The sequence below is a fragment of the Suncus etruscus genome, chromosome 18 (assembly GCF_024139225.1).
Source record: "Suncus etruscus isolate mSunEtr1 chromosome 18, mSunEtr1.pri.cur, whole genome shotgun sequence".
In the NCBI taxonomy this organism is placed as follows: Eukaryota; Metazoa; Chordata; class Mammalia; order Eulipotyphla; family Soricidae; genus Suncus; species Suncus etruscus.
The window spans coordinates 33646782-33662533 of NC_064865.1; the positions used below are offsets into that span (position 1 = coordinate 33646782).

At 47.6% G+C, this 15752-nt stretch overlaps 1 protein-coding gene across 1 annotated transcript in view; it reads right to left on the minus strand.

Annotated features, from left to right (window-relative positions):
- Positions 1-15452, minus strand: part of DHX16 (DEAH-box helicase 16) — a 30406-nt gene extending 14954 nt beyond the window's left edge. Inside the window, exons 1-9 of the mRNA XM_049765325.1 lie at positions 15088-15452; positions 10595-10839; positions 10345-10507; positions 9948-10004; positions 3231-3485; positions 2871-3074; positions 2601-2792; positions 686-796; positions 403-518 (exon numbers count right to left, since the gene is read on the minus strand). Of these exons, the coding sequence (XP_049621282.1) occupies positions 403-518; positions 686-796; positions 2601-2792; positions 2871-3074; positions 3231-3485; positions 9948-10004; positions 10345-10507; positions 10595-10839; positions 15088-15294 (1550 nt within the window). The 5' untranslated portion in view covers positions 15295-15452. The remainder of the gene's footprint in view (positions 1-402; positions 519-685; positions 797-2600; positions 2793-2870; positions 3075-3230; positions 3486-9947; positions 10005-10344; positions 10508-10594; positions 10840-15087) is intronic.
- Between the last annotated feature and the right edge of the window lie 300 nt (positions 15453-15752).

Consider the following 15752-nt stretch of genomic DNA (forward strand, 5'->3'; position numbering starts at 1 on the left):
GTGGCCCAAAAACAAAAACAAAAAAAAAGTAGATAAATCAGAAGATAATTGCCAAACTGGATGTGTGAAAATAAAGGGAAGAAAGGGGAAACAGGGGCTGGAGAGATAGCATGGAGGTAAGGCGTTTGCCTCTCATGCAAAAGGTCATCGTTTCGAATCCCGGCGTCCCATATGGTCCCCTGTGCTCGCCAGGAGCGACTTCTGAGCATGGAGCCAGGAGTAACTCCTGAGCACTGCCGGGTGAGACCCAAAAACCAAAAAAAAAAAAGAAAAAAAGAAAAAAAGAAAGGGGAAACAGTCCAGAGATGAGAAATAACCCTGAGTAAGGCACTGCGACAGGACAGGAGGATGGAGGAAGCATCTGGGATTTTGGGGATAAAGGCAAGTGCTCCCTGTACACACCTGTAACTTGCAAGGTCAGGCTCAGAGAGAAACTCCCGGAGAAGCATGCCATCAGTCATGTAGCGGAGAACAGTTCGCTCTGACGTGCAGTCCTCAAAACGAATGCTGTAGCCAACCTGTCAATGGAAGCAAGAATGATAAAGGTTGGGCTGGTTTTCCAAAAGGAAATGGAGCAAGAGGATGTGACAGATCCAGACCTACAGAGTACAACCCTGAGAATAATGTGAACCAAGACCTGACCCTAGTGGGACTCCATTCACCACTAAATTCATACAGATCTTACCTCATTCCCAAGTTTCACACCCATCTCCCGGGCCACTCGGGCAGCCACGCTCATAGCTGCCACTCTCCTGGGTTGAGTGCAGGCAATTTTCATACCATTTCTTGTATAACCCTAAATAATAAGAAAGAAAATTACTGGGGTCAAGGGATTTGGCTCAGTAACAGATCACCCAATGTTCTGTAAGTATTAGGTCCCAAGTTTGATCTGTAGCATGAACTCACCTAACTGAGTATAATTCTTAGCACTGCTATTGTAATACCAGGTGCTATAACAAATAAATGATATTTTGTGACCATATTAAATATGACCCTTTGATAGGGAAATAGTATAGTGGGTAGAGAACTCACTGTTTATGTAGTCAACTTGGGTTCTATCTCTGGCATCCCAAGCTCTACCAAAAATGATCCCTAAGCCAGGAATAAGACCTGAGAAATGCCAGGTATGGACCTCCCAAAAATGTGGTCCTATGCGCCATAATCAAGTATGCAACTCCCAGAAATCAAAGTAATAACAACAACAAAGAGAAGGGGAGAATATTTTTGTTTGTTTTATTATTCTGTTTTGGGGCCACACCTGGCAATGTTCAAGGGTAATTCAACCTCTGCCCTCAGAAACTATTTCTAGAGGGCTCAAGAGACCATATAGGGTACTAAGGATTGAACCCAAATGAGCTGCAAGCAGGGCAAGCACCTTACTGTATTATAACTCCAGCCATGGATACATTTTTTTTTTTTGGTTTTTGGGTCACACCCAGCAGCACTCATGGTCTATTCCTGGTTCTACATTCAGAAATTGCTCCTGGCAGGCTCGGGAGACCATATGGGATGCCGGGATTCGAACCACCGTCCTTCTGCATGCAAGGCAAATGCCTTATCTCCATGCTATCTCTCCAGCTACAAATCATCTGCTTTTCATGGGGCCAATCCCAGTACAGGTCCTGGTATCACCAGGAATGACCAGAGCACAATCAGAGATAAGAGACTGGTGTACACACAGACACGGACCACAACTGCCAATACTCAGGGCTTACTCCTGGCTCAAAGGATGGTATCAGTGCCAGATATTAATCAGGGTCAGACATATGTGAGTTAATACCTTAACGCTGTGTTATCTCTCTGACCTAAGAATATAATTCTTATTCTTAGAAACCCAATGACTTGGGTCAGAAAACAAGCTCAATGGGCTAAGCACAAGCTTGGTATGAATGAGGCCTGAGCTCAATCCAAGGCATCATAAGGATCCCTGAAGAGCTGGAGCACTACTGGCATAAGCCCAAAACAAACAAAAATAACCTCATAGGACCAGGAAGTAGGTAATCAGTGGTTAGGATGCATCCTAGCATGCACCTGACTCAGGTTCGATTCCTGCCACCAACCACAATGTCCCTGAGCATTGCTGGCTGCAGTCCTGGAAGAATCCAAGCACTTTTGAGTTAGACCAGACATCCTCATACTGCAAGGCCCAAGTTGCATGATCTTCTTGGACTATTGTACTGAACAGTTGGCCAAGAATCACCAGTGGGAACCCCAAACATCATAAACACTTGGGAACACCAACCACACCAAAAACAGAACTTCATGATTTGGTAGAATAACTAAATGATTAAAAGTACAGGAGGTGGGCCGGAGCAGTGGAACAAGGGGTAAGGCGTCTGCCTTGCCCACGCTAGCCTGGGAGAGACCGAGGTTTGATCCCCCAGCTTCCCATATGGTCCCCCCAAGCCAGGAGCGATTTCTGAGCACATAGCCAGGAGTAATCCCTGAGTGTCACCGGGTGTGGCCCAAAAACACCCCCCCAAAAAATAAAAGTACAGGAGGTAAGTAATTACTGATAGCAAGTAAAAGAACTCTGACAAGGCTAAGTTCAGCAACCCAGACCCCCCAGAAATCCTATACTACAGTATAGGTGGCTGTACCTCCTCAAAGAGATACTGCGGGATCTGGGTGGTCTTCCCAGAGCCGGTCTCGCCCTCAATAATGAGGACCTGATGATCAGCAATGGCAGCCAGGAGCTCTTCACGGAAGGGGAACACAGGGAGGCTGCGGCGTACAGCCTGAATGGACTCTTTCTGCTGTGCCTGGGTTGGGACCGGTGGAGCTGACGGTTCCTGAAGAGAAAGGGGGTGAACTCTTTGGGTGAACAGCTCCCCGAGCTTCTCAGAATGTCCCAAAGCCCGCCCACTCACCTCATCACCCTGGAGCTGAGTGGCCCGAACAAACTCGATGGTTTCCTCTTCCTCCAGCACAAGCTGATATTTGGGCTCCTGGGCAGCAGCATCTCGGGCCCCAAACTTCAAGGAGGCAGCTCCCAGCCGGGCTTCCTCCCAGCGCCGCTGCTCCTCTCCAGGGGCGCCGGACTCCTCCTCCACGAGATCCACAGCTCGTGCTGGCTACAGAGAGAAGCACCCATGATGCGTAGGCTGTCATCCATCCGGACCCTGCCTCCAGTTACTCCCTGGGCTACTAGGCCAGGCAGTACGAGGAAAAAGACCAGCACACAACCCAACCCACCATGGTCCTCTCTCCCTGGGCTGGGAGACCCTTACCTGTCCCCGAGTCTCCTCCGGCATGTGGTAGCGATTTGTCGCCTCCAGCTTCTCCTGCTCTCCTGCTGCACGGTACTCCCGGGCCAGATCCCGTACTCGCTTCTTGTATTTGAGCTCCCGCTGCTCATGGCGGCTTAGTTCCACATCCCCAAAAAGGAATTCCTCATCAGCCAGCTCGGCCTCCAGGTCCTCAAGCTTCTCCCGCTCCCGCTTAGCCAGGTACTCTCGGCGAGATTTCTTCCGCAGCTCAGGGACCTGGTTCAGGACAGGATGGTCACATCTTCCCAGCAACTCCTTTCCCAACCCACCTGCAAGAACAGCAAGTTCCCTGAGTAGAAGCTGGAGCTGGAGTATCCACCACCTTCTGTCTGCAAAGTCACACTGGAAATCATTATATGTGCCAACAGAAGAAGGGGAAATCTCCAGTTCCAAGCAATGCAGAGGTGGCCAAAGAAGTGTTGCAACTGACAGACTAACTTTGTACCATCTAGCCTGAGAGACAATTGGATGCCCCTCCAAAAAGACCACTAAATTATTTGTAAATTTTTCTTTTGGGGCGGAAAGAGAGATAGCATGGAGGTAAGGCATTTGCCTTGCATACAGGTTGGTGGTTCAAATCCCGGCATCCCATATGGTCCCCCGAACCTGCCAGGAGCGATTTCTGAGTGTAGAGCCAGGAGTAACCCCTGAGCACTGCCGAGTGTGACCCAAAAACAAAACAAAAAAAATTTTTTTTTCTTTTGGAGGACCATACCCAGTGGTGCTCAGGGTCTGCTCCTAGCAGGGCTCAAGGGACCATACAGGGTGCTAGGAATCAAGGCAAAGTTGGCAAAATAAGGGGCCGGCGAGGTGACGCTAGAGGTAAGGTGTCTGCCTTGCAAGCGCTAGCCAAGGATCAGGACCGAGGTTTGATCCCCCCGGCATCCCATATGGTCCCCCCAAGCCAGGGGCAATTTCTGAGCGCTTAGCCAGGAATAACCCCTGAGCATCAAACGGGTGTGGCCGAAAAACCAAAAAAAAAAAAAAAAAAAAAAAGTTGGCAAAATAGGAGGCTGCAAGAAAGGCATACCTATTTACTGTATTATCATCCTGGTCAGTCCACAACCAAATTACCTGAACCAGAGAGATGGCTAAAAAAAAGGCTGGACCACAGGTTACATGGTGCAAATCTCCAACACTTTCGGTACCCTAGCAGAACCAGGTGTGACCCCCAAATTAAGAAGAAAAATGGAGCCAGAGTGATAGCAGTGGTGGGGCACTTGCCTTGCACATAGACAGACCCATGTTCATTTCTTTCTTGCTTGCTTTTTTTGATTTTTGGGTCACACCTGGCAGCGCTCAGGGGTTACTCCTGACTCCACGCTCAGAAATCGCTCCTGGCAGGCTCGGGGGACCATATGGGATGCCAGGATTCGAACCAATGAACTTCTGCATGAAAGGCAAACGCCTTCATGCTATCTCTCCAGCCCATCAGGTTCATTTCTAGCTTGGTCCCCCAAGCCTGCCAGGTACAATTTCTGAGAGCAGAGCCAGTAGTAACCCCTGAATGCCGCTGGGTGTGACCCAAAATCCAAAAACAACAGAAACTGTACAAAAAGCACACGTGTTGCCTGGATACTAGGTACCCAAGCACATTTCACCCTTGCATCTCCTCTCGAGATGTGTACTTTCATACATTAATATTAGGACATATATTGAGGCTCTCTCAAACTTTGGAGAGGCCTGTATTCTCTCTCTTCCCCTCCATCTTCTTCCTCAGAATTTCTCTTTTGGTTTTAGGCCACACCTGGCAGCTCTCAGGGGTTACTTCTGGCTCTGAGCTCAGAAATCACTCCTGGAAGGCTTGGGGGACCATCTGGGATACCGGGAATTGAACTTGGGTCTGTCCCGGGTCAGCTGCGTGCAAGGCAAACACCCTACCACTGTGCTATCTCTACTGCCCCAATTCCTTAGAATTTCAAATAAAACTTATTTTTACTTCAACAACAATTGTTCAAGGGGCCAGGCAATTAGTAGCAGTGGTCCTCAAACTATGGCCTGCGGGTCACATATTGTATTTGTATCTGTTTTGTTTCTTCATTGCAAAATAAGATATATGCAGTGTGCATAAGAATTCGTTCATAAGTTTTGTTTTTACTATAGTCAGACCCTCCAATGGTCTGAGGGACAGTGAACTGGCCCCCTGTTTAAAAAGTTTGAGGACCCCAGGTATAGAGGGTCTTTGCCTTGCATGCAACTGACCCAGGTTCAATCACTCGTATCCCAGATGGTCTGGGTCCCTCAGTGTAAAGCCAGGAGAGATGTGATGGCAATGGCAAAATGGCAAAATGTTCCAATGCTCGATCTAGTCCAATACAGTCCAGAAAAACCATTGCCCATCCTGCTGTACATTCTCTTCAGCCCCAATTATAAAATATTTTAAAATAAATATTTGAGGGGCTGGAGAGATAGCATGGAGGTAAGGCATTTGCCTTGCATGCAGAAGAATGGTGGTTCGAATCCCAGCATCCCATATGGTTCCCCAAGCCTGCCAGGAGCGATTTCTGAGTGTAGAGCCAGGAGTAACCCCTGAGTGCTGCCGGTGTAACCCAAAAACCAAATAAATAAATGAATAAACATTTGAGATTAGGGCCAAAATAAAAGTACAGCAGACAGGACGCTTGCCTTGCATGCAGCCAACCTGGGTTTGATCCCTATCATCTCATATGGTTCCCCAAGCCTGCCAGGAGTAAGCCCTGAGTACACCCAGGTGTGACTCCAAAACAAAAAACAAAATTATGAGTTCAATGTGACATATCACAAAATAAGGAGAACCTGGGCTAGAGTGACAATACTGCAGCTGGTAATTACTATGTACACAGCTGACCCAGGTTCAATCCATATGGTCCCCAAGTCCCCAACAGCTCAAAAAATGTTTTTTTAAATTGAAAAAATAGGAGTAACCCCTGAGCGCTGCCAGGTGTGGCCCCAAAACCAATAATAACAATAATAATAAATATGGGCCCGGAGAGATAGCACAGCGGCGTTTGCCTTGCAAGCAGCCGATCCAGGACCAAAGGTGGTTGGTTCGAATCCCGGTGTCCCATATGGTCCCCCATGCCTGCCAGGAGCTATTTCTGAGCAGACAGCCAGGAGTAACCAAAAAACCAAAAATAATAATAATAATAATAATAATAATAATAACTAAATTTAGAAAAGAAGAAATAATAATGGTACTTAAATAAAGATATTATTATTAAAAACATAAAGACTGAAGAGTACAGCAGGTAGGGTGCTTGCCTTGCACATGGTTGACCTGGGTTCAATTCCTAGAATCCCATATGGTTATCTCAGCCCTATCAGGAGTAATTCCTGAGCAGAGTCAGGAGTAAACTCTGAGCAGATGTGGCCAAAACTATAAAAATATGGGGCCGGAGAGATAGCACAGCTTGCCTTGCAAGTGACCAACCCAGAACCAATGATGGTTCGAATCCCAGCATCCCATATGGTTCCCTGAGTCTGCCAGTAGTGATTTCTGAATACATAGCCAGGAGTATCCGAATCCTGGCATCCCATATGGTTCCCTGAATCTGCCAGTAGCGATTTCTGAACATATAGCCAGGAGTATCCCCTGAACGCTGCCAGGTGTGACCCAAAAACCAAAAAAAAAAAGAAAACCAAACAAACAAAAATATAAAAATAAATAAAAACACAAACATTATAGTCCTACCCATTAAAAAATAAAAAAAGGGGCCTGAGTGAAAGTATAGTGGATAGATACTTGCTTTACACACAATCTGAATTTGATTTCCAGCATCCCATATGATCCCCCAAACTCTCCAGGTGCAATTCCTGAGTGCAGAGCCAAGAATAACCCCTGAGCATCTCCAGGTATGGCTCAAAAACAAAAACAAAAATTAAAAAGGGATTGGAGAGGGGCCAAAGCAATAGCATAGTGATAAGGTGTTTGCCTTGCACGTGGCCAACACAGGACAGATAGACCCCGGTTCGAATCCCAGCATCCCATATGGTCAGTCCCTGTGCCTGCCAGGAGCAATTTCTGAGCACAGAGCTGGAGTAACCGGGTGTGACCCCTCAACAAAAAAAAGGGGGGGTTGGAGATACTTCAGTGAGTAAGGTGCTTGCCTTGCATGCAGCTGACCCAGGTTCAATCCCATCCCAGAATTACATATGGGTATCTGGGTATAGTAATGGTCCCCAAGAACCATCAGGAGTGATCTTAGCACAGAACCAGGAGTAAGTACTGAGCACCACCGGGTGTAGACCAAAAACTGAAACAAAAAAGAAAACGAGAAACAGTAAGGGAGCAACAAGCAATCAAAGGCCACAGAACTAGATAGTTTATCTATAGAACAGAGCTGAGGAGGGGCCAAGAAGATGGAGGAGAGTCCTGGGGACAATGATGGAGGACAGTGGACGCTCTGGTAGTGGGTATCCTTTTGGACAATGTATGCATCGAAGTATCATAATAGTATTATAAACACAGCACCTCAATATTAAAAACTTGGTCTAGAGAGAAAGTACAGTGGGTAAGGCACTTACTTTGCACACAGCAGCCTAGCATCCAATCCCCAGTACAATCCCCCAAACACCCCCAGGAGTAATTCCTGAGTGTGAACTAGAAATAACCTGAGCATTGCACACTATGACAATAAAAAGAAAACTTATTTTTAGAATATTATGTATCAGAACTGTGAAGATAGCTCAAAAGGCTGAGCACATGCTCTGTATGCAGGAGGCCCAGGGTTTTTCTGCGGTGAAGTTCTACCAGTGGTCCTCAAACTATGGTCTGCGGGCCACATATTGTATTTGTATCTGTTTTGTTTCTTCATTGCAAAATAAGATATATGCAGTGTGCATAAGAATTGGTTCAATGTCTTGGAGCGAACGATAACTTTCCTGAGGCCTAGAGCTGGTCTTATGCCAGGAAACTTCAGGGGTAGGATCTCTTTGTATTTAGGCCAAGGTTATTCCTTTCCATGCCTCTCATATTTTGGTGGGCCTATGCAAACAACAATTGCCACTCTAACACCGTTTTTACTGTGCTCCTTTGACTCTAATCCTTAAAACGCACCCACTTAAAATTTGAGGTTAACTTAAGCTAATATGCATGTACATGGAAATGTAAAAAATACTATGCCTCTAATGTTTAAGGAGTTATGTAAGTTTGATGGCTTTAGATTGCCTTGTGTGCTGTTAAGAAATATTATAATGTGCTACAATCTGGGGACTTGAGGGACAAAGTAATTGCACATGGATTCTGTCTTATTTATCTTAACTTTCTTTGGTGAAAGTTCAAAGTTAAGATATCAGCAAGGGGACTTCTTCTGATAATTATGTTATGGGTGATTGTCCTTCCACTGTAACTTTACCTTATCCTCTTTCTTTGCATCTTTTGTTCTTATAATTCAAAATAAAAAATTATATTAAAAAAAAAAAAAGAATTGGTTCGTAAGTTTTGTTTTTACTATAGTCAGACCCTCCAATGGTCTGAGGGACAGTGAACTGGCCTCCTGTTTAAAAAGTTTGAGGACCCCTGTATCTAGACTTACCCTTGGCTCTTCACTCAGGGATAAGTGCTGGGGAGGCTTGGGGGACTATAAAGGGTGCTGGAGATCGAACCTGGATCACCTGCATGCAAGATAAGTGTCCTAGTATTGCCCTGGCCCCAAGAAGGCCAAGTTTTTCTTTCCCTATTTTTCTTTTTTCTTTTTGGCCAGTCAAGCATTATTACTGGCTCTATGCTCAGAAATCAAGGGAACCAATGGGGCTCCAGGGATATGCAAGGCATATTGCATATTGATTGATCCAGTATACTTCCAGATGTGAGACAGGAAAAAAAAAAAGGATTTTGTATTGGATGTGATAAAGAATACTGTAGTTTTAGAGAAAAATGTCTTCATTTTAGGAGTGTATATGCTGGATAAATAAAAGACCATCACATAGTGGCTAGAGGGATAATGTAGGATTAAGGCACATACACAGCATAGGGAAAAACCCAATTCTATTCACAGCGTAAGGAGATCCAAACATCACCATAGTCCTAGAGGCCCTCAAGCACTGCCAGGAGTGGCCTGGGAATTTCCTGGCACTACAGGGCATTGCGTCCTTGGCCAAGCACTGTATCCCTGACCTCCTTGATCACTGCCTAGAAGCCCCCCCCACCAAAAAAAAAAAAAAAAAAAAAAAAGAAAAGACCATCATTTTTTGTTCTCAGGGAGATGGCTCAAAGAGCTAGACGACAAACTTTGTATACTCTGGGCCTGAACCAGGAGTAACCCAAAAAGGACCATGTGTGTAACTGAAAAAGTCATGACAGAAAAATAACAATTAAATTCAGGCAAATAAGAACATATTTGCACTGAGAGAAGTCTCAGAAGTCTCTGGCTATAGTCATTCTGTGAGTTGGGACATAGATGAATTAATCAAAAAAGCCCTGAGGTTATTTTGTTTGCTTGTTTCTGGGTCACACCAGCAGTGCTCAGGGCCTACAACTGGCTCTGTGCTGAGGAATCACTTCTGGAGAAGCTTAGCAGACCAAATGTGGTGCCTTCCTCGGTAGTAGCTTTCAAAGCAACTCTCAGGCCCCCAAGACCCTCCTCCAGAGACCTGGCAAGCAGTAGCACCCCCATACCCTTGCTTTGAATACTTTTCTCCTCCTCTAACCACAAGTTGATCTTCACGTTTTCCAAGGACTTCTCAGGTACAAGGACTCACCATGGCTTTCCGGTCTTCCTCAGCCATTTTGAGGCGCTTCTGAGCTTCTTCATAAGCCTAAGAGAAGAAACTAAGTGTAGACAGGGCTAAGGCCAAAAGTCCCATACCTACAACCATCTCCCAATTAGAAGCACAAAGAAAAGTCCTTCTTGTGCTATTATTCTCTATAACTATAGGTTTTGCAGAGTTTACATGGCTACAGGATGCACAGAGACGACCAGATTTTTATAGGTGGTTTTCTTTTTCTAAGACCACAATCCACAACATGCACAATTTCAATTTCTTTTCTTTTTCTTTTTTTTTTTTTGGTGGTGGTGTGATTCCAACCCAGGCTGAGCATTATACCTGGCCTCTTAACCCATGGCTTAACCCAGGGATTTTCCTGGGATTTACACACCTTTTTGTCTGATCGCTCCAAGACATTGCGAGTTCGATCCTTGTCACGCTGCCGAACTCGCTCAGCAAAAGCATCCCGTTCTTCCAAGTCCTGGAGACGCTCTCGCTCTGTCCGCTCCCACTCATCCTCTGACTCTGGCTTCTCTGTCTGCTGAGCATTCCCCCTGCAGCCCAGAGGGAGCAATAAGGGCATTCAGAAGGCTCAGCACCCATCAGCTACTTGCCCCACCCTTTTTCCCTGCTCAGCTTACCCTGTCTTCTTCTTTTTCTCACTGACTTCTTCCTCCTCTTCTTCCTCCTCTTCCTGATGTTTCTTCCTGAGGTGTTTTCGCTTTTTCCGCTTCTTCTGCTGACTATTGTCAGCCCTACCTATAGTCTCTTCACCACTCTCCTCACTATCTTCCAGCAACCTGTAAGATCGATTCTTCTCCAGCAAAGCTCGGGCCTCTCGCTCAGCTGCCCGAGCTGGCTTTTCTACTACCACCTTCCGTGGTACCTGTGGGCAGAGGGGAATTAAAAAGATGGTGAGGAGGGGCCGGAGAGATAGCATGGAGGTAAGGCACTTGCCTTTCATGCAGGAGGTCATCGGGTCAAATCCCGGCATCCCATATGGTCCCCCGTGCCTGCCAGGAGCAATTTCTGAGCCTGGAGCCAGGAATAACCCCTGAGCACTGCCGGGTGTGACCCAAAAACCACAAAAAAAAAAAAAAAAAAAAAAAGATGGTGAGGAGCAGAAGTGATAGCACAGTGGGTTGTGCGCTTGCCTTGCACATAGCCAACCCAGGTTTAATCCCCGGCATCCCATATGGTACTCTGAGCCCACCAGCAGTGACTCCTGAGTATAAAGCCAGGAGTAATTTGAGCACCACCAGGCGTGGCTCAAAAACCAAAATATAGGGCCCGGAGAGATAGCACAGCGGTGTTTGCCTTGCAAGCAGTCAATCCAGGACCAAAGGTGGTTGGTTCGAATCCCCGTGTCCCATATGGTCCCCCGTGCCTGCCAGGAGCTATTTCTGAGCAGACAGCCAGGAGTAACCACTGAGCACTGCCGGGTGTGAACCAAAAAACAAAACAAAACAAAAAACAAAACAAAACAAAAAATATATATAAAAAATAAAAAGGGGGCCGGAGCAATAGCGTAGCAGTAGGGTGTTTGCCTTGCATGCGGCTGATCCAGGACAGACCTCCATTCGATCCCCAGCGTCCCATTTGGTCCTCCAAGCCAGGAGCGATTTCTGAGCGTATAGCCAGGAGTAACCCCTGAGCGTCACCATGTGTGTCCCCAAAACAAAAAAATAAATAAGTAATAAAAAATAGGGGGTGGGAGACGTGGCACTAGAGGTAAGGCATCTGCCTTGCAAGTGCTAGCCTAGTAAGGACCGTGGTTAGATCCCCCAGCGTCCCATATGGTTCCCCCAAGCCAATGGCGATTTCTGACCCATAGCCAGGAGTAACCCCTGAGCGTAAAATGGGTATGGCCCAAAAAAACAAAAATAAAATGATAAAAAAAAAAAAATGGGGCCGGAGAGATAGCATGAAGGCAGGGCATTTGCCTTGCATGCAGGACAGTGGTTTGAATCTGATCCCATATGATCCCCCAAGCCTGCCAGGAACTTTTTTTTTTTTTTTTTTTTGGCTTTTGGGCCACACCTGGCAGCACTCAGGGGTTAGTCCTGGCTATCTGCACAGAAATAGCTCCTGGCAGGCACAGGGGACCATATGGGACACCGGATTCGAACCAACCACCTTAGGTCCTGGATCGGCTGCTTGCAAGGCAAACACCGCTGTGCTTTCTCTCCGCCCCAGGAACTATTTCCGAGCGTAGAGTAAGGAGTAACCCCTGAATGCTGCCGGGTGTGACCCAAAAACCAATAAATAAACAAACAAACAAACAAACAAAAAGATGTGAACTACCCCTGACTTCTGCCTATCTACGACCCTATTTCTAGAATAGTGAATCGCTGGGTAGATGATCCAAAGAAACAAACAGAAACCTCCCCCTGAAAAGAAAAACTCATGGGGTCAGAGATAAGTATAGGCCTGCAGTGGTCCTCAAACTACGGGCCACATATTTGTTCCCGTTTTGTTTTCACAATAGCCCGGCTCTCCAACCGTCTGAGAGACAGTGAACTGGCCCCATTTAAAGTTTGAGGACCACTGGTATAGGGGTGAAGCACTTGCCTTACATTTAGCAGACCAGTCTGAACTCCCAGCACCATATATAGCCACAGGAACACTACCAGGGGCCACTCCTGAACAAAGAGCTAGGAGTAGCCACTGAGTACCCCCAAGTGTAGCCAAAAAAATATTAAATGATCTGAAGGATTCCTTTCTGGAGTTGCCCATATACCAGCTAAGAGGATTATAATTTTCCTTCTTTATAGGACTCTCATAATTCTTAAATACAAAAGACGACGACGACTGGGCCAGAGCGATATCACAGTGGGTAGGGTATTTGCCTTGCATGTTCCTGGCCAGGTTCAATCCCCAGCATTCTATATGGACCCCCGAGCCTGCAGGAGTAACTTCTAAGTGCAGAGCCAGAAGTAATCTCTGAGCACTGCTGAATGTGTCTCAACAACAACAACAACAACAACAACAAAGAAAACAAAACAAAAAAAAAGGGCTTAGAAAACTTCATCTTTTTATTTTTATATTTTAGGTCACGCTATATGGGAGTTGGACTTGGACACACCTTTTGGATACTCCAACTGTAATGAATGTTGAACCTGGACACACCTCTGTCATGCTGGGTAAACAAATCTTGGACTGTTGGAGGGGGGGCCAGAATAGTGACCAGAGCAGTGCCCACCGGTCCACAGGGGAGGATGAGGGAGGATAAAGCATTGGAGAGATGCTGCCTGTACTCCCTTTTCTTTCTTCTTTGAACCCAGGCCCTCCCTGCCAGAGGTGACCAGTGAATTACCATCAAAGTATACTTGGCTTCAATTTCTCTCTCTCAGTCCCAGGCAGGTGGTTGCTACATGTTGGCATCCCTAAGTGGGCATGAGACCCCCAACCAGCAGCCAAGCCTCAGGGGCCCCTGCGAGCCTTGCAGCACTTGAGTCGCTGCACCACACCACACAGTGCTCAGGGGTACTGTGCTTAGAGATCCTTCTAAGGGATCTAGAGGACTGTGTGGTATTGGGGATTGAACCTAGGTCTAACACATACAAAGTATATGCTCCAGCCCTTTGAGCTCTCTTGATCCAAGGACCTAATTTTTGGTTTTGCTTTGGGGCCACACCAATGGCACTCAGGGGTTACTCCTGGCTCTGTGCTCAGAAATTACTCCTGGGATGGGGCCAGAGAGATAGCACAGTGGTAGTGCGTTTGCCTTGCACGCAGCTGACCAGGAAAAATGGTGGTTCGAATCCCAGCATCCCATATGGTCCCTGAACCAGCCATGAGCAATTTCTGAGTGCAGAGCCAGGAGTAATCCCTAAGGGCCACCAGGTGTGACACAAAAACCGACCAACCAAAAAAAAAAAAAAAAAGAAAAAAAAGAAATTACTCCTGGCAGGCCTGGGAGACTGACCATATGGAATGCCAAGGATCGAACATGGATCAAATGTATGCAAGGTCTTGATTTTAAGACAGCCTAGATGGGATCTCTCAGGTTCTGAACTGATTTAATGTAGTCCCACATACCAGGTACTTGTCCGGTACTAGAAATCCAAAATAAATAAAAGACCAAAAGTCCTGCTCTCTATAGTTTACATCCTCAAACACATTTTCAACTGCTCAGCCTCAGTTCTTTCCAGCAATGAACTCATTCCTATAAAAACTGTCATTCTTGGTGCCGGATAGAATAGAGGTAAGGCGTTTGCCTTGCATGCAGAAGGACGGTGGTTCGAATTCCGGCATCCCATATGGTCCCCTGTGCCTGCTAGGGGTGATTTCTGAGCGTAGAGCCAGGAATAACCCCTGAGCGCTGCAGGGTGTGACCCGCAAAAGCAAAAGCAAAAAGCCAGAGAGCCATAAGGGAATTGGGACTGAAACTGGGTGCATCTTATGCAAGGCTGTACTAGCACTCCAGTCCCCATTTTGTGATTTCTTTTGCTGTTTTAATCTATAGTAGTCCCACCTCTTCTCTTGCTCCTGTGTGTGACAAATGGGGTCTTGGATTTGTCTTGGATCTGTCACTTTGCTTTCTTTCATCGAGACTATCCAAAAGGGGCTAAAATGCTAGGACAGTGGTAGGGTATTTGTCTTAAATGCAGCCAACCAGGACCGAGCTGGGTTCGATCTTCAGCATCCCATGTGGTCCCCTGAGCCTGCCGGGGGGGGGGGGGTGTTCTTTTTTTTGTTTTGGTTTTTGGGCCACACCGGCGGTGCTCAGGGGTTACTTCTGGCTGTCTGCTCAGAAATAGCTCCTGGCAGGCACGGGGGACCATATGGGACACCGGGATTCGAACCAACCACCTTAGGTCCTGGATCGGCTGCTTGCAAGGCAAACACCGCTGTGCTATCTCTCTGGGCCCCATCCTGGGGGGATTTCTAAGCGCAGAGCCGGGAGAGTGCCGATGGGTGTGAAGAAAAGGAAAGGGAAAGGAAAGGAGATAAAAAGGAAAGGAGGAAGGAAGAAGGGAGGGAGGGAGGGAGGAGGAAGGAAGGAAGGAAGGAAGGAAGGAAGGAAGGAAGGAAGGAAGGAAGGCACCAACCAGGGCCCTGATCCCTGAGCAGGAGGGTCCAGCCGAGGCTCAGAACCGGGTCTGGCCCCAGCCGCGCGCACCGGCCGCACCTTGCTCCAGAGCCTGAGCGCGAAGTCGCGCGCCGGCCCGCTCAGGTCGAGGGTGTCGGTGTCCCTGAGGCGCTGCACGAAGGCCTCGGCCGAGGCGCAGCGCTGCGCGGTCCCGATGAGGAACTGGGCCACGTGCCGCTCGCTCAGCCCCAGCACCGAGTGCAGCTCGTCCTGCACCCAGCGCTCCAGCCCCGCCGGCGTCTCCATGGCCGCCCCGGCCCGCTCCCGGATGCCCCGGCAGACGCGCCGCCGGTGGGGCCGGCCCCCCTGGCCCGGGGCCCTGGGCCGGAGCCCGGACTTCCGCGGAAGAGCAGCCTCAGCACAGTGGTTCGGTTCCGACAGCCCAAAGCCTCGCCCGTCGTACAGCACCGCCGAAATCGGAAGTGCCGCTCTCTTCCGGTTTCAGTGCTACGGTGGCCGAGTAAGATCAGTCCTCGTGCGACGGTGGCCGAGCGAGGTCAAACTGAGCCGACAGCGCCTGCCGCGCGCTGGGAAGTCGTTTAATATAATATCCGGTCATTTCTCCGTTCAGTTATCGCCCCCTACTGGTTGGTCAGTACTTCACTTTCATTCATTCTTTCAAGTGCTGGACACGCCCCTTGGGATAGAGCAACTAAGGAAATTGACGAAAGGAGAAGAAATCCGGGGCTGAGGGGGTAGCACAG